Here is a 19,560-nt window from a genome sequence, read left to right on the forward strand (position 1 = left end):
CATAAAATAGGCATTTAATTGTGCCTTCTTGTATGTTTTGCTAGCACAAAGATATGAAAAGCTGATTGTTTTAAACTTAATTTAAAATTCTGTACAGAATTAGAAAGAACTGTTACAATGGCTAAAGAGTGATCACCTTGTATAGTAAATAAAAGAAATTCTGTATAAGATAAACAACAATTATTTTATTAAAAAAAGTCTTGTAATGTATGTTCTATTATATGTATATATATTTAAAACAATTCTTGTGACAAATTCAAGAAAATATTGTAGGTTTTTAGTATTATTAAGCATTCTCGCATGAAACAATCAAATCTCACTTGTTACACTTTGAATATTTTAGAAAATTCGCACAAAACCCTAAGACTAAATCGCATAAATAGTAAAACAAGCATTGAATAACCAAGAGTCAAGCATATTCAGTTTCTGAGGATTATTTTGCTTTTGATTTAGATTAGGTACACTAGTAATTAGAAGAAAAGTACACAGAGATACTGGAAATAAATTGCTGAAAATGAAAAATAGTAAAGTTAGCATAGCAAATTGGGATAGTCTGTATTTAATTGTTAGAATGCGCTTATTTATTTTTTACTCAACACCAGAGTTAACTCAAAGAGTAAAAGCTGTAACTTCTGACATGTAAGGTATCTGACCTATTGATTAAACTGAAATTTTAACCAAAATTTTTAGGTTATTTTTAGCTTCAGGAAAATTTCCAATTTTTCTTTTTGCTGTCATAAATAAAGAGAATTATTAAAAAAAAAAAAAACAAGTTTTTGAGATTTTTGCGCTGGCATTATATAAAAAAAGGAAATCATCGAAAATTAGTGTATGGACTGTGGATTACCAGTCCTTTTATATATTTTATTTCGAAGTCTGTACTAAATAATGACAAAATTAAGAAAAACCACACTCATGTCAGATATCATTTTTAATATTTTCATGTAACTATCAGTTAATTGACATTTTCCAGTAGAATCTCACTTCTGCCTTTCACTTTACTTTTTCCAACTTCCTTCGTGGATAAAGGATCTTGAAAGAATGTACTTTTTTGTGTGTTTGCAGTAGTCAGATTATTGAAAAAATAGAAATAATATGGATTCTTAGTCTTTGTTGTAGTTTCTAGTATCCGAAGCATTTTCTCTTCGTTGTATTTGTAAGCATGGAAAAATAAAAAACAAGGTATGCTATCATCTGATTACTATTGTGATGTGTTAATGAAGTTCAAATTTTGAAAAGATTGGAAGGTAAAGTCTTAACAACTGGATCTTTCAAAAGGTATTCCACAGTTAGGTAATAAATCCGCAATGAAATAACAAAAATTTTGGCTCTTTTTTTACTTGTGCTGGCAAGATATAGAAGGAGGCAAGATTTAATGCTGATTCTTAGGTTCTGTTTCAAGATTTTTATCTTTTTAGTAATTTTTTGTAATTACATACAAGGGAAAAAAATAAAGCAAAAAAACGCATTTTTATGTACTTACTTTTCCAAGATAATCTTAAAATTAACGATTATAAAATAATTATGGAAATTATGGTTGGTTTAGGTGTGACTTCTAAGTTTTTTTGACTTCTCAGCTTACCAGTACACTTAAGTTTAAATGCCTTTATGTAATATTTACATATTAATATAATAGATCTGAAAAATAAAATAATTTTCAGCGCTTGATCCCTTTATGCTGGCAAGACATGGAAGGAGGCTGGAGTTCATGCTGATTCTTAGGTTATGTTCCAATATCTATATCTTTTTAGTATTTTTTATGTAATTATATACGAGAAACATAAATAAAGCCAAAAAAATTTTGCTTCTATGTAATTCCATTTTCAATATATTCGTAAAATTGACGATTATAAAAGACTTTTTGAGGTTGTGTATGGTTAAGTTTTGACTTCTAAGCTTTTTGACCTTTAAAGTCATCAATACACTCGAATTAAAATGCCTCTATTCACTATTGTCGCATAAATAAAATAGATCTGGAGGATAATAAGGAATGTTTAGCTCCCTGCTCCATTCTGATGGAAAGACATGAAACAAGGAGCGATTTAACGCGCATTTTTAGGTTAGGTTCTGATGTTTTGACCCACTTAGTATGTTTCCGTAATAATTCACGAGGGAAATAAATGGAGAAAAAAAAATTTGTTTTTCTGTAATTTCGTTTTCAATATAATCTTAAAATTGACGGTAAAACAAAATTTAAGGGTTAAGTTCCGTTAGGTTTTAATAAATAAGCCTAATTGAGAGTTATGTTGTAATGGCATCAATTTTTATGTAACGAAAATGATAAATTTGCTTTGTGTCTTTTTGCGCTGGTGAGATAAAGAAAAAATTGGTGTTTGATGCTAACTTTGAGGTTAGCTTATATCTTTTAGGCTTTGACAGTATTTTTCCTTAAGTCCAGGTTTAATAACAAAGAAAATAAAAAAAATTGTAATTCTAGCTGCCTTCGTTTTTAAGATATTAGGTTTTGAACAAAAAAAAAACAAATCTGCCCACTGTGTGCCGCTGCCTAAAGAATATCTCGTCTTCGGGTCGTTCCCCGGATAACCAACCGCTCATCGTTAAACAGGAACGCGTGGGTATGCGTGTTGGGGACGCGACCACTAAGAAGGTAGCCGTTATGGCTGCCCGTGCCCCTCAGAGCTGCTTTCCCTAGCTTACATTTGTTGCCAATAATTCTCTGACGGCACCAGGCGGGATGGTGGGACTGCCACACAACTCTGAAGAGTTGAAACAGATTGTGCTCTGGCTAGATATGTCTTCTGGTATTGCGCCAGAGACCATGATGATGATGATGATGATGATGATGATGATGATGATGATGATGATGATGATGATGATAATGATGATGATGATGATGATGATGATGATGATGATGATGAGAGTGGTATTATTAGTAGTACTGGTGATGTCTACCATACTTCACAGACCCATGTCGATGAGACATTGAAGACCATTATTGTTCCTTATTGCTTTATGATAAGGATGATGTTGACGAGGGTCATGGTAGCAACACAGCTTATACAGTTGCGACACGCAATGTAAAAGTAGCGTACACTAGAATCACCGGACGCCATGTTGTTGGAAGGATAACTCGGTTACTTCCTGGGAACATTTAAAACACAATAGACTTTTGAGTTGCTTTAAAATATTTATTACGAAAAATCTACATAAAGCTCGTTAGTCATTTTGTATTCTTGTAACTAAAAATTTAAAGAATTTGCAACAAACACTTAGTTTTTTTTCAACACCACAATGTAAACAATCAATACATTTAAATGTTTGTATTACCCGCGTGGTAGTGATGTTCTTGGTAGTATGTAACTACATATACGGAGTCGAAAACTTGGTACGCTTTTTCAGGCCGAGTGTCGCAACTGTCTAAACTAGGATAGTGATGAAAGTGGTGATAATTAGGATTCTGATGATGCCTGCCACACTACACATATCTGTGTTGATGAGGCATTGAAGGCCACCATCACACCTCAATTTAATGATGATTATGTTGTTTATAATAAAGATGATTAAGATGACAATGATGATGGCATCGATAAGGAAAGGAAGGTATGTATACACAACGAATTATTCATTATAAGACCTGTATTTGAAGAGCTTACATTGTAATAATTATTATATTTTTAGTGGACATTAGACATGTATTCCGGTAGGACGCTGTTCCGATTACTGAGGTATGCTAGCTGGCATGCCATACACCATGGAAAGGCTGCCGTCCAGGGTGTAGTAAGGGCCCATCATATGGACAAACCACAGCTGATACCCCTGAGAATTATCTTGGCGATGCAGGCATGCCACAATAGAGATATAACCATAGAGTGAACAAGGGGTACCGTTACATGTAAGCAGTAGCGATATAGGCAGAAAGAGAGATGAATGTCCGATGGTTCCTTCTGTCTATGTTTTGCTAGGCTGTGATTATAGTATTCTGGGCATTATTTTGATTTTCGTACAGGTAAGAGATTTAAAACTACACGTGTATGTAGGCAGCGTAAGCTCAAGGTATAACAGGTACAAAACCCAATAATTAAATAACATGTAAAACTGAAATAACAAGCAATATTACAGGCCCACAAAATGAAAAAAAATGTCTGAACTTTTGACCGGACGTACATATTCCCATGTATTTTTCGAATCACAGATAATATTGATTTTATCTATCAAAAATGTTTTGATATTGAGATTTCTCAACAGGATAAAAGTTGGGTTCCTCATTATATATGTTCTTCATGTTATGCCATGATGAATCGATACAACACCAGTCAGGGTAGGTCCAAATTAAAATTTACTATACCTTCAAAGTGGAAGGAACCAAAACATGAAAATGATTGCTATTTTTGTTTAACAAAGATACAAGGTTTAGACAAGATAAAGAAGAAAGGAATAGTATATCCTACTACTTCTTGTATAGAATTTCCATCGAAAAATTTTATACATATTTTTGAAAATGAAGATTCGAGAGACAGTTTTACAACAGGCATAGAGAATATAAATGTAGATGAAAACTCGACAGATCAAACAACTGAAAATCTCATTGCCGCAGACGGAAGCTCATCAAATGAAGAAGATCTAAGTTCACCTGAAGAACATTCTCTAGATAGTGATGAAGAGTATATTTCTAAGGGTGAAGAACAAACTGTTGAAAAGTTTGATCAAAAAAGTCTGAACGATTTATTTAGAAAGAGTGGTTCATCTAAGGAACAATCAGAGTTTATGGCTTCAGAGTTTAAGAGACGAAATATGTTGACAAAGGGTACTAAAGTATGTGCATATCGTAATCGAGAAGAGCGCTTTAGAAATTATTTCAAGAATGATTCTAATATGGCTTATTGCACGGACGTGAAAGGTCTTATTGATGAATTGAAACCCAACATATACAAACCTGAAAATTGGCGACTATTCATTGATTCATCAAAGCGCAGCCTTAAAGCAGTACTCCTCCGTATCACAAATAAATATGCTCCTATACCATTAGCACATTCAACAGTACTTAAAGAAGAGTATTCCAATCTTGAACTACTTTTAACGAAAATAAAATATAGAGAACATAAATGGCAAATATGTGGCGATTTAAAGATTTTATCTATGATACTTGGACAACAATCTGGATTTACGAAGTACCCATGTTATTTATGCATGTTTGATAGCAGAGATAAAAAAAAACACTATAAAAAGAAAATTTGGCCATCAAGAGAATCGTTTGAACCTGGAAAACAGAATGTTATAAAAGATCCACTCGTTGATCCTTCGAAAATTTTGATACCGCCTCTGCATATCAAGCTTGGATTGATAAAGCAATTAGTTAAAGCTTTGGATAAGGACGGTCAATGCTTCCAATATATAAGCAAAGTATTTCCCCATAAATCTGATGCTAAATTAAATAAAGGTATTTTTGATGGTCCTGAAATCCGAACTTTATTTAGAGACAAAAACTTTGAACAAAGCATGACCGATGTTGAAAAGGCAGCATGGTTAAGTTTTAAAGAGGTATCGACGAAATTTTTGGGTAATGCCAAAGACACGAATTATAAAGCTATTGTGGAAAGAATGGTACGTAATTTTGAAAAATTGGGTTGTCTAATGAACTTAAAACTTCATTTTCTTGATTCACACGTTGATCAGTTTCCTGAAAATAACGGAGACTTTAGTGAAGAGCATGGTGAACGATTTCACCAAGATTTTAAGGAGCTTGAACGTAGATTTCAAGAATACTGGGATATCAACATGTTAGCAGATTACTTCTGGATGATAAAAAGAGAAACAGCTGCGAAAAAAGGACAAAAACGTGTCAGAAATCCACTACATCGGTCATTCGAAGAGAAACGTGTACGTAAGCGTAAGCCAATTTAAAAAAAAACATCGGAAGAGAGAGAAAGAGAGAGAGAGAGAGACGAACAAAGACAAAATGTTAAGTTTAACGTACACAATAGGCTACGTTAATATCTTAAATTTACAGTCAATGCTGTGAAAGACTCTAAAATTAGTATTTCAGACGTAAAATTTTTAAAAAATCGATAAATTTACCATATACAGTTCTAGCCACCGCCCTCTAGAAAAAGTTTTTACACAATCTGACTTCAAATTCATAATCAGCAATCTGAAAAACCCCCAGGGTAGTATTTCCAATGTTTATCGACTCTTCAAAAGACGCATGATTAAATTTTAATATTGTTTAAATCCATTTTTGGCATAATTTCGACTTTTACCGATTTCCTCATCTTTTTAGCCCCATACAGAGGACTAGAATCGGGTTAAAAAAAATTTGAAGGTATAGTTTTCCGTGTATTTTTTTCCGTAGAATTCGATTTTAAAGTCCAATTAACCGTATGTAATGATTTGTTTTTTCTAGACTCGAAAAACCGCAAAAAAACCGTAAAAAATGAGGTTTTTTCAAAATAACTCTGATAAAACGTTGGAAAACCCTATATTTTTAATACAGATTCGAATTCAGCGTCAAAAAATACATGGGAGTATGTACGTATGGTCAAAAGTTCAGACATTTTTTTTCATTTTGTGGGCCTGTGTAATTAATCAGCTAATGCATTTTTAAGATTATCTCTGCTAGTTGACTGTGAAAATTGTTAACTGTTTGATACAAGTGCTAAATTTACATGAAAAATATAGGCAAATACAAAATGAAAAAAAAAAAATTTCAACCATCAGACTACTTTATTTAAACAAATAATAACCATGCTACTAGAGTAACGTGCTAAGTATTACATCATTGCATATTTAATTAATTAATAAAATATGATTAAATAACAGCAAGGATTTATGTGCAGTAGTAAATAGTATAGTAGGCACAACTATAGAGCATAGTAAATAATAAATAAAACTGGTAACATTATCCATGGCCTACAATATTTCTACGCAGAAACTAATCATACACATAAACCATATATTCTTTTTACTGTTCATTAAAAGTAGTTATTTTATTATTTTGCATGCGGATCCATTCCTTTTGATCGCTTGCAAGTTTTGATTCATGTGCCATTCAAATATCAATGTATTTTTCTATGATTAATAAAATTAGTTGAAAGCTGCGGTCCATAAGCGCTTCTTGCTCAAGAAAGTGATGGTTATTGAAAACATGCCTAGGCAACGAGTTTAACGTTTCCAGCGTTATTTTGGTAAAAACATTCTTCGCAAATAGATTTTTATTTTGTTTAATAACTGAATCTGGTGTTTTGCAAATATTATGTACATTGTTACATCCCGAGTTGATACGAATTATATCATAACTAAAAGCTATCCGTCCGTCGAATTCAGATAAGACGTATTGTGAGTATAAAGTAAGCTTATATGACAAGAGGAGCTTGCACGTCACTTATGTGGGCGCGTGTGTGTATTAGTTTTAAGGTTAATGCTTCATAATTCATAATATGCTGATATAGAATATGGCCAGCCTCGTTGTAAGAATGCATGTAAGTATGAATGAATAAATCGTATTGTATGTATGAATGAATAGTTACTTGCTCATTAATTGTTCAATTCTGATAATGTATACTGATTCAAAATTTGTTATTCACACATTACTTTATTATATTCAAAATTAATTCTAAAATCTCCAGAAGGATTAATTTCGAAATTTGTAAACTGACTGTCACAATTAAACTTATATTTGGCGTTCTTATATTGCTGATGCGAGCTTTTATCATCACTGACCCAAAAAAACTCAATCGCACTTGTCAGAAAAATGCGATTGGTACTGTTGTATTGTTATTTTTTAATATGTGAAATCATAACATGTGACATTATCGTGCAAGCCTACTGTTTTGCTGTCAACGTAGTCTGCAAGAACATCGCTCATTGGTTGACCTAATTCATCCAGAGGCCTCTTTTACTCGCTCTGATGCTATAAAAATGCACCATCAAGAGGAAAAATTGCTCTCTTTTCTCCTCTAAAGTTTTAGTCAACTCTTGACTCTTGCGACTCGTGAGTACCTTATACACAAAAGGCATAACGTGTTGGCTGGGGCAACTCGAGTGCGTATCGAGAACATCAATAGTATCGGACTACACTAAGGAGCGAGGTACAGCAAGAGAGGCCCGCCAATAGTGGTTCCAGCGATAGCAGAGAAAGCAGAAATAGCAATATTTTACTGGCCACTAAAGATTCGTGTAGTTTAAGGAAACACTGGGAGTTACTGCACAAAGCATCAGGGAACTCCGAAGCAGCAGTAACAATAATTAGTGATGGATGTAAGTTTTTTATCAGTAATAAAATTAACGCTGAACCTTGTTAAAGTGACCCAAGTAAATTGTATTTAAAAGAACAAATTATTGTTAAATTGCTTTAATAAACAAATACATTGATTAAAATTACTCATATTATTTAATTAAAGATTATTATTCAATTACAAAGAATATATAAAGTTCACGAGCTGAGTCCTAAGAGACCCACAAATGACACTTAAATAAAACAGTTTAAACCATACTCTAAACAAGTCCGGTCATAACAACAAGATTTTGATGTACTGTAGTCGTGATTTACAAGACAGCTTTTATTACGAAAATAATTTGTAATATCTACTGACAGAATTGGTTGCGGTATTGGTGGTAAAGACCGACTAGTTTTAGGTGCACTTTTTACTTTTTTATACATATTAACTTAAGCATTTTTCTTTAGTGAATTGCTTGACAACGTCAGTATTCTCAGTCTTTGACAACAAAAAAGTATTATCCAAAGGTAAGCAGTTTGCGGAACTTTATGTTACACACGACATTTTGTGAAACGTGAGCTTCTTGTATGCAGATAAAAATTGAGTAGTAGTAGGGTTATAATTATGGCCATTCATGCTTCTGATAAGGGAAAAAAAAAGTTTGACTGGGTCTGGCTCAGTGCGTAACACAATACATAAGTCAATTATTTGTTATTAATTAAATAAAAAGCCAAGACGTATACATTTTTTAGAGAAATAGCTAACCTTCAAAACCTAGTTTGTACTAATCTACTCTCTAAAACTCTCACAGTCCGATATTTTATATTAAACATTGCCTTACTTTTTTTCACAGGTTCAGAAAACTCTAACTTCTTTATATACTTAATGAGATTATCAATCTTTTTCTGCAATATTGGTAATATTTCTTTAATAATTAGTACTCAAATAGGGTTTTTACTAAATTTACTCATAACTTTTAACAAATCGAACATTTCGTTAATTTTCTCGTAAAACTTGGCAGTTGGTTCAGAGTCGAAAAACAGAGGATCACGCAGATTATTTTTAAAAGCCGTAGAGCTACAGCAGTACTCCTGCTTAAAACCTGAGCTGCTTAAAAGACTTTCATTTTTTTGTTTGTGAAATTTACATGTCTATTACTAATTTTGTTCGTGTAGTGTAATTTTTCGGTCTGTTGCTTGTTATTTAAGTTAATAATGTGTTTCCAGCCAATGGTATTACTTTTATCAAACGTGAACGGTCCTTTTAAAGCAAAATAGTTTTTACAGAGTTTTAAGCAGTGGTAGGGGTCGTAAAATATAGAAACAGGTTCTTAAGTGACAGGATGTTGAAAATACGGTTTGAAATTGTTGTTATTATAATTTAAATTGGCTTCCAAACTTTCACAAGCTGCATTATGTGCCGGATCACCATCAAACGTGATGCTCATGACCTTAGTTTTTTTTCGCCGGGCAATATTAGCAAATCTTTTAAAAAAATAGCTTTTTCAATACCAGTAAGGGAATTAATAAGGTAGTGCGCAACTGTGGCTTTGAAACCCCCATTAATGCTCACCAAAATGAAAACAAATGCTTTAGAAGCTGTCTGTTTTTCTTTATTTGAATGTAGTTTCAAAAGCTGACCACCATGATCTACCAGTCCTTTCCATGAATGCTTGATTTTATCTTACTCTTTATTTTGCTTGATACTAATCTCATCGAAGATCAAATTGAAAACTAATGTCTGACTTTTTTCATGTTCTTTCTAAAGCATATCACTAATTTTGTTCATAACTTCATGCGATATTCCGGGCGAAAAATCGTCTGTTTTCAACAACCTGTTCAGTGTTTGAACAGTTGGGAGGTATTTTAAAAATTATATACCGCCAGAAAGTGAAAGTGTTACACACGTGCGAAACTTTGCGAGTTAGGTGGAAAAGGAGATGTGAGTTTGGAATCTTTCATTCTGGCAATCAATTCTTGGACATGAGGTGATAGTTCCTACAAAGTAAAAAATTAAAGTAAATGAAAATTGTTAACTTGTGTACAACATATCTGTTTGATGAAAAAAAAAATTATGTAACAAAAATATTTTGGCTGGATTTACTGCAATGATGGGAATAATGTCACATTATGAGGTATTTATAATTGAATACATATTGTAAAACTAAATTGAAGTATGTATTTATTATATTTCATAATATGTAAATAAGCAATAAATATTAAATGTTTGCTGTACGACAGACAGTGTTTTGTCAGGACAATTATATTTAACAAAATTGGTAAGTCTTGTCTGAATGTATCAACATTACAGATATGTAAGTATGTAAAAATATTGATTTGCGATTCCATAACTTTGAAATCACATATGATGGAAAAATATTTATAAAAAATCTAAAATTAAAATATATTTATATAAATAAACGAAAAAAAATCATGAGTACAACAATTCATCTGAGACTGAATGTTTTAAAATAAAAATAAAAATAATTTCGAAAGTTTCAAATGACCTTCAAAAATTTTGCAGCACCGTTTTCATGATTAGTCTCGAGAGTTTTAATCACACCACTGTAATCACAAATTTTTTTTTTTGTGTCAAAAGTTTTTGTTGTGAGCTGCAGCTAATCTTCTTTCTTGCACGGTTTTGCACTTCAAAAATACATGCCATCCCTCATCATCTGTAAAATTTGATCTGGATAGGTATAAAGTTTGGAATCTATCCATGAACTTGATCCGTTTTGGTTTAATATTATCTTTAAATGTATTTTTCCTGCAATTCCATTACGTTAGTCTGAAATACCTGCACTAAAACAATTGTACAAAACAATATATACCTTTTCCTAAGGTTACAGAAAAAATTTGTATGATTTCTTAATGAGGCACAATCATCTGCAACTTTCTTTCTTACAGAGTTCTTAGTTAACTGAATCGGACTACATCCCGAACTGGATAACGAGTAATCAGTTGCATCATTCACAATATCTTGAATTATTTCTCGAGCAGACAAAGTAGAATTTTGAGTGTGAGTTGTCAGATCATTTGAAATATTATCAAAAGTAAGGGCACATTGCACTACCTCATTAATTGTATCACTATCGTCAAAAGAATCTTTGTTCTCAGCTGAAGGTGACTGGTTTGATGTATCAATGGGTACTAAATTCTGAGCTGGGCTGAGTACCACGTCAGTCCTATCTTATTTTTTAAAAGTAGTCATTTTTTCGACTCTGCATGCATCGGGAAGGGTGCCTGTCAGCAACCGTCTCTTGCTTCGCCCTTCGGACTCATAAAAACTTTCATCTCTGAAGTAGTCACTACATATCACATTTTGGGACTTCAAAATAAATAGGTAGATTTCAATTATATAGCTACTTTTTTCTTAAATCAGCAACCTTTAGAAATCTGCCAAGTCATATGAATTTATAGAATGTATGAAAAAAACAGGTAAATAACAATCGAGGTTAGATTAACAAAACTTACGTGTAAAAACTACGTTAATTTAAAGGAGAGTAGACCTGTTTGCACTGCTAATAATCCTTAATTGTTCTAATAAAATTTACAAAGAGTCGTATGAAACAAATTGCAGTTAAAAAAAAAACACTAAACTACTCAGCATTGATGTTTATATATTGCAAATTTTGACAAAAATAGAGTAGCAGACGTCAGCTGAGTTATGTGCTGACTTCACACTTCCCTCATATGACACCCCTTGCTATGCATTCTTCAACCAATTGCAGTGCTCAGATAAAGAAAGACAGAAGGAACTATTGGGCATCCGTCTCTCTCTCTCTCTCTCTCTGCCTACATCGCGAGATCAGGGCTGTTGTTCACTCTATGGTTACATCTCTATGCACGCCCCATGGCACCACTCACTGACGGCATTCTCACTAAAAGCCACTTTCATGTGACGCACGTCCTCTTTGCCTCGTGCCACCATTGACCTCCAGTCCACATCCTATTGTATGTTCATACAACGGTATTCCGGCCTCGTTGGGTGTACAATGCTGTGGAAGCAACGGCTCGAGTTCTTCACGCAAAAGAGACGTGTCCACCTGTAAATGGGCCACGTAGGCGAACTTTACTAAGGTGGCCCGAGTGGTGTAGGCAACGGATCATTGGGCTCATAGTGAACCACTTTAGGGGCGATAGCCTGAGAGGGAGCAGATTCGAAGGAGAGATTGGGAAAGACGTGCACGAGAATGTCAAGGAGATGATTGGGATAATTGGAGGATTATCTTCTGGAGATAAACCTTCATGGTCAGGCATAAAGCCATCCATATCTAGAGGGATTAAATAAATTTGAACAATCATAAGAAAAAAACGGTAAATAGGTCTTTTACCTTTAACGTTTCAACGTTTGAGGTAATTAAATATGTGTGTGTGGTCGAGGATCTTTTGGCACAAGCAACTATATTCTATTTTAATTCGTGTTTATTGGAAGTTTGAGTTAGCGTCGTATCGGTGTTAAAGGTAGCGTTGGAACTTGGGGCTGTACCAAACGAAGAGTCCTTTAGGGTTTTTTGAAAAAAAATTATTTTTTGTTCATCGTATTGATTTTTGAGTATCAAGCTGTATTCCTCCCCCCTGCATTTTTATTCATTCAAGCGGGAGATCGCGTGTTTGTTTGGGGCGATTTTTTTAAAGTTGGGGGGGGGGGCAAGGCCTCAACATGAGGAAGTTTTAAGAACAGGAAAAAATAAATAAATATTCTGTATTTGTGATTCAAAATTTTGATAAAAATTCCTCGATTTCCCTGCCTCGTTGCAAGCTGCGACTACTCTTGCCAGCTCCCTCTTTTCCCTCTAGCTTCTTTATTAGGCTGTTTACAGGTGAGGTAGATTTACAATTAAGCTTATGATTTTATACATCGTGTCACAGATCGGCATGTTTATGCTTATTCAGGTGCACACTTATAGTTATATTAGGCCCTAAATCTAATTTTGCATTTCTTTCTCCAATTAATTCAATTATTTAGTATTGCCCCGTATTTTGGTTATCAAATTTCCCTAATTTGGGTTCCTTTAATAAAAATACTAAATAAAATGCCCAAAAACGAGCTCATGAGGGGTATTATCTTCAGTCGATGTGTTATATTAAAAAGGATAAATTTGAGCCAAATATCCCGTTCACCCTGCTCAAGATACATTTTTAAATACTGTACCTAAGAGTGATGGCTTTTTTCAGTGTAACTCATGGTTTGAGGTCTAAAAGCTGTGGATTTCAATTGTTTGATCTTGAATACTTCGCATCAGTTGGCTTTGGAAATTTTATCCCTGGTCTGTTTTTATCATTTTTGGGTATCCAAACCAGCAAATAAATTCTAGGGTGAAATGAGTGGCCACCGTTTTGGAGGTGGCATAAGGTAAAGGTAGGGCATCTGAATATTTCGTTAAATTATCTTGTATCGTTTTAATATATTGATTACCTATTTCAGTAATAGGGAGTCTTTCGAATATGTCTATATCTATGACCTCAAATGCTTCTTCAGGGGCGGTTATTATAAACATAGATAATTTAGTTTTTACGACAACTGGTTTTTTTATTGGAATTTTCTACAAGTACACACGTATTATAAGATCTCCTTTTTCATATCGCCCAAATAATATCTCTCGTGTATTCTTCTATAGGTCTTTACTATGCTCTTATGTCCTCCTATTAGAAAGTCATGCGCTTCATTAATTTTTTTTAACCTATCGTTGTGTAAAGGGACAGTAACCTTGTCACCTTGCCAGTACAAAAACTAAGTAGTAAATTTTCTTTCTTCCAGTCTTATCGTAACAAATATTCATGGTCCTAGGTGGTGGGTCCATCACCTGTTACACACTAAAACGGCAGGTCAGTCGAATCTTGGGGAGTCGATCTTTGGTTGCCCTGGTCCCCGTTGATTTCAATGAGTAGAGTCCCAACGGGGTAAACAGTAAATTTGTCCCAAGAAATGACGTCTGAGTATCTTAGAGTACACTTAGAAACGCGATTACTCACTCGAAACTACCCTAATCAATCGTGAAACAACTACAGACTGAATACTCGCCGTAGAGTTTTGGAGGAGGGCGCCAAAATAGAGCGTCGCAAGCTCCGCCTGGAACTGAATCTCAATTCCAACTAGAATGCTGCGGAAAAATCCAACGCGTTTTATAGCCTGCGACTCGTGTCACGTAGGCCACTCGTTTATATTTAAGATTCATTATTTTAAAGGCCAGAATGCTTCTGTATAGTTGAGAAAAGTCTTATTGTTGTTAACGATTATTGCAATAATTATAACTGCTATTATTTTGAGTATTGCTGTCATTTAAATTGTTAAATTCTAGGTTGAGAGAGCGCTACTGATGCCTATATTTATGAATAAGATCATTTTTTAACAATTAACACAGCCACGGAGTGTTGGTACTGGGCTCTACACCTGTCCTGAATAAGTCACATAGGGTTAGGTAGACCTCGGGTCCTTTGGATGTCTTGAGTATGGCTCTAGTAATCAACCCAAATTTTTCGTCCGAGGAGCATCGTCACAATCCCTAGTGCCTTGACTGTTTGAGAGTACGTCGACAGCACGTTGTAAGCGGTTGAGCACCAGAAGTCCAAATAGACACCAGTTAGTATTAGTTATTCTCGTGAAGACATTCACACTTCCTTTTACTATCTTGGCCTTCGCACTTGATCTTTTTCTCTTGGTCTGTGTGCGTGGCGATCAGTCGTGGTGCATGGCAGACTTCCAGGTATTAGTAGACAGTGGATTTTTGCGCCCCAAGCTCGTTGGAGAAAGATACTTCTTCTTGCTTCTCAGTGTCTCTTATAGCTGATTTGCAGACAATTTGCGGCCATAATCTGCGTTATCTATCTAGGGGAGACCAAGGAATGACAAGCTTACTAGGTAACTCTAGCACCTCAGTTTCTCCCGAATGATAAAATATTTTCAATTTAAACCTTGTAAATAACAATTCCTAATGATTACTTTTCCCTCTCCAAGTAAAACACTAAACAATGCAGCGTAAGTTTAATAAAAAACATGCAAAATTTTATCTAATAGAGTGCCTGCTCTCGAATTTTTAATTGCACACACTCGATACAAATGAACCTGTTTTAAACTATCTTATGATGTCTATTTTTTAGATTTAACTTGAGCTTTAACATGCTTTTTTTAAATTTGCTCTAGGAGGCATGAAAAAAAAGTTATTTGAAAAATAATAACGTATTCTATATGGGGAATGACTGGCACCTTAGGGCGGGGTGCTACTAGCACGGGAGTTCTCTATATTATCGGTGAGCTCCGACAGTAAATAGATTTCCGAATCTTATCCAGACATGTAAACATTTTGATACTCAGTGATATAAAGGGCAATTTAGTTCTTACGATGTTTATTGTTTAAGCAAATCTTACAAATGGTGTGTCACTACAAAAAAAAAAAACTAACTGAGGGAACTGAGATGAGAACCAAATGTCACTCAAAAATCACTCAAGATGCGGGTTGGTATCCCTACTCACTGGAACCTCCTTAAATGACATAAATGAAATTTGTACGAAATATCATTTTTATGCCAGTAATAGTTTTTTTTCATACTTCAACTAGCTGGTTCTAAAAGTCAACTTATAAGGTACATATACTTACTTTACATTTCGTCTGAAATAATATTTGTCCTTTAAAAATGGTTACAAAATAATAGAACATGAAATCACTAAAGTTACAATAATTGTTGTAAAAATTTGTAGTCAAATTGTAATAGATGGCATAGCATTTTTTAAAAGTACAAATTTTATTACCAAAAATGGAAGCTTTATATTAGTAGCTTTGGATGACACATACAAAGTTATTAAAATTTTTTAACAGGGGTACAAGTTTTAATCAGCTGTAAAATTTTTTGAAAATCTATAGTTACTTGCTATAGGTCTTGGTATTGTTTTCTCTATTTGGAGGGTACCGAAGACCGTACCTCACCAAATACTTCCTCACCCGGGGCATCAAAATGTTTATAATGTCCGTTTGAAGGGAAGAAGGAAAGGACTGGTCAGAGCGTACAGGTCGAATGAGTTAAGCATAATTAAATTTACATCAAATTCATAACATTTATTTTACTAATTTTTTATCGTAAAGTGAGATGATCGCACGCTTATCGGGTTAATAGTGACAACAGTTATTATTAGCGCCGACGTAAAACACTATATAGCGGGCAAACAAAATAAGGCACAATTAAATTGAAAAAGTAACGCAGCGCATTCGAACGCAACATACCAGCTGCACACAAACGAAATCAATCAAATAGTAAAATAATCACCAGTCACAAAGCACACCCGCGGAGCGCAAGGCGAAATACAATAATAAATTAAAAGGTGCAATATATGCATATATATATATAGTCTGTACCACACAAACGCTTGGGACGTAGCTATCGCTGCGCGTATCTTGTACGTTGGCCAAATGGCGGTGAATCGCGCGAGACAAGGGAACGAATACCTGGGCACGCGCTGTGGCGATGCGGCGGGAAATATGGCGTCGGCCTGTACCTTGTATACGAAGGTCTTGTGCATAGATGATGATGATGACCACTGCTCGGGTTGGCTTGAGAGCTCTGCTTGGCCAAGAGACAGATGGACGTTGCTCGTCAATTCACTCAGGCTCGAGAGTGTGGTAATATGGCGAATGGCCACCGCGTGGCCTGGAAACTTTAGACACAAGAAGAACAGCGTCTCAGGCGTCGTCTATGCAGCACATGTAGTGTCACACGGAAGGACAGCTCCCATGGCCTGCGAGGAGGGACAGCCTCCGTAAGCAGCTCTTTGGGAGGACAGCTCCTGATCAACGGTAAAGAGTTCAGCTCTTTGTTTTCGAGGGCGCAAATGGCAGGAAAGTTCGATCGCGCGTGAAACGTTTCGTTCGCGTCGACCTTGAGGTGCTCTGTTACATGGCAACAGCTCCTGTTTGCTCGAACTTCGAGTCGCTACTGCCCGTCCCCGGTCCCCCACGCATTCTCCCTTCTCTCTCTTTCTCTCTCTCCTCCCTCTCTCTTTTCAGTCCTACCTAGCCCCTCCTACCTATTCGCTTTGTTGCCTGCTTTTCCTTCTCTAACCTGAACACTATTTTTTACACAGTATTACGTCATTTTAGTACATTATATACGAAATTTCATAATTGTTAAATGAATTTTCGAGAAACAAAATATTTTTAGCAGTATTTTTTAGTAAATTAAAAGTATTTTAAGAGTTTTTTTAAATATACTAACAAGTTTAAAGTGATTTTATTGATATGCTACTTAATGCACTAGACAGTCAGGTGTGAGCCTCATTGATAAATTGTCTTATTGATGAATGATTAATTGTTTATAGGTGTATGTTCTTGATGACAATAAGCAGTTAGTCATATCCATGGGGATGAAGTTACCAGAAATCCAGGCAGAACTTGGTAAAATTACAAGGTAAACTTAAAAACTTTTTTCTATAAATAGTACATCTTAATAAGTTACTTCATCTTTCTGCATACCCCCGCCGAAAGTGCTCCATATCTGATCTGCTCCAAAACAGATCGACGCCCTGGACAAAGACTATGTCCTAATTGGCCCTGGACGAAAACTATGTCCTTTTGACGTGCCAGGCGAAGGCTATGCCCTTTTTTCTAGTCTGGACGAAAACTATGTCCTTTTTTTGGTCTCGGGCGAAGACTATACCCTTTTTTCCTAGTCCGAACGAAAACTATGCCATTTTTTCTGAGTCTAGGCTAAAAATATGTCTTTTTCTCGCGTACAGACGAAAAATTAAAAAACACCTCAATATGATTTACTAACCCCTCTACCAGCTACTACTACGCTGGTAGAAGCTCACGAATACGAAGCTTCTGAAAACGATTTAACATTTTCAGATTTATCGATACTTGTGTATATATTTATATCGATATAAGTTTTATCTTCACATCGAGACTTACATGTACGTGAATCTACTGACGCCTTTGTGAAAAAACAACATGTAATCATTATTCTTAGCAGGTCTAACGGCTTTAGTATTTAGAGTTTTGGTAAGTGTTTGAAAAAAAGGGGGGTTTTGAGCTTTTGTTTAAAAGATTCTGTAAACTGTATATAAAAATAAGAAAATTTAAATGAAAAAACTTGGAATCTTGGAGCATGGCTATTTAAATATTATAAATTTAAATAAATAAACAACTGTAATTAATTTAAAATTGCTAATTTATTCATGTGTTAAGAAATACTTTGTAATCCAAATATGCATGTCTTACAAACATTAATTAATAAAAAAAAGTTTACTTGATTTTCAATTTTCTAACGAATATTATATTTTAGTATATCACGAATTGTACAAATGTTATTAGTTTTTTAACTTCAAGTTACAATAATTATATTAGTTACTTATTATAATCAACAAAAACGTAGAAAAAATAATAAATTTGGAATCAAAACATAAAAAAGTCTTTCGTATTCATTAATTGCAAATTACCATGCTTATAAAAACATGCCTGAGTTTGTATTATTATTTTATAATCATGTATTATTATTTATAATTATTTACATAAATGTAAACAACAACCACTATACAAGTATATTTGACTATATATCTAATTACAAACACAAATGTAAGGTGAGCTTAAATGAATTGTACTTCATCCGTGGTCCAGAAAAAGTCAATATCTTCATCCAGACTCGGAAAAAATGTAATAGTCTTCATACGGACTAGAAAAAAAGGGCATAGTTTTCGTCCGGACTCGAGAAAAGGGCATAGTTTTCGTCCGAGCTCGAGAAAAGGGCATAGTCTTCGTCCACACTCCGGAAAAGGGCATAGTCTTCGTCCGGGACTCCAAAAGGGCATAGTTTTCGTCTAGAACATACAAAAGGGCGCAATTTTCGTCCAGGCTCCAGAAAAGGGCAGTCTTCGTCCGGGGCGTCGAGATAATCAGCCCTTTCGGCAAGGGTATGCAGAAAAATAGTATACGCACCACATTCAGAGGTTAAAAAATATCCTAGATTTTACGTTATTCGCCCTTGACTTGCTCGCGTATTCACGTGAAATCTGGGACATTCTCAACTTCGCTCACTATACAGGTGCGTATACTCGTATACTATAATTTCATGCCAGGCTACTTTCCAAGATACGCATGATTTTGATTCTTACAATTAAATAGAAAACTTTATATCTTAACATAATTAGAAAAAAAATTTCAATGACACCGAACGTCCTTCTTAAAAAATTGTTTCTTTAGAATAAGTTGAAAGATTTATTTAAAAATTGCATTATCTATGATAGTTGAGAAAAGATTTCTCAATCAATAAGTTGAAGATATTTTTTTATCATACCCCAACAGAAAGTTTGTCAATACTCCTTGGTTTTAGGGAGCAAAGTGAGCCATTGTCCCCTATCCTTGGCAGCTCAGAAGCGTACGGCGCATGTAACGGATGCT

General features: G+C 34.5%; 1 protein-coding gene across 1 annotated transcript in view; it reads left to right on the top strand.

The window, feature by feature from the left end:
- Positions 1–19,560, top strand: part of Cad89D (cadherin 89D) — a 278,532-nt gene that overhangs the window by 216,080 nt on the left and 42,892 nt on the right. The window contains exon 19 of the mRNA XM_089594166.1: positions 17,484–17,572. Within this exon, the coding sequence (XP_089450292.1) occupies positions 17,484–17,572 (89 nt within the window). The remainder of the gene's footprint in view (positions 1–17,483; positions 17,573–19,560) is intronic.

Source organism: Copidosoma floridanum, unplaced genomic scaffold (genome assembly GCF_036245765.1).
Source record: "Copidosoma floridanum isolate Cflo_tuat_1 unplaced genomic scaffold, Cflo_Japanese_pri ptg000021l, whole genome shotgun sequence".
Lineage (NCBI taxonomy): Eukaryota > Metazoa > Arthropoda > Insecta > Hymenoptera > Encyrtidae > Copidosoma > Copidosoma floridanum.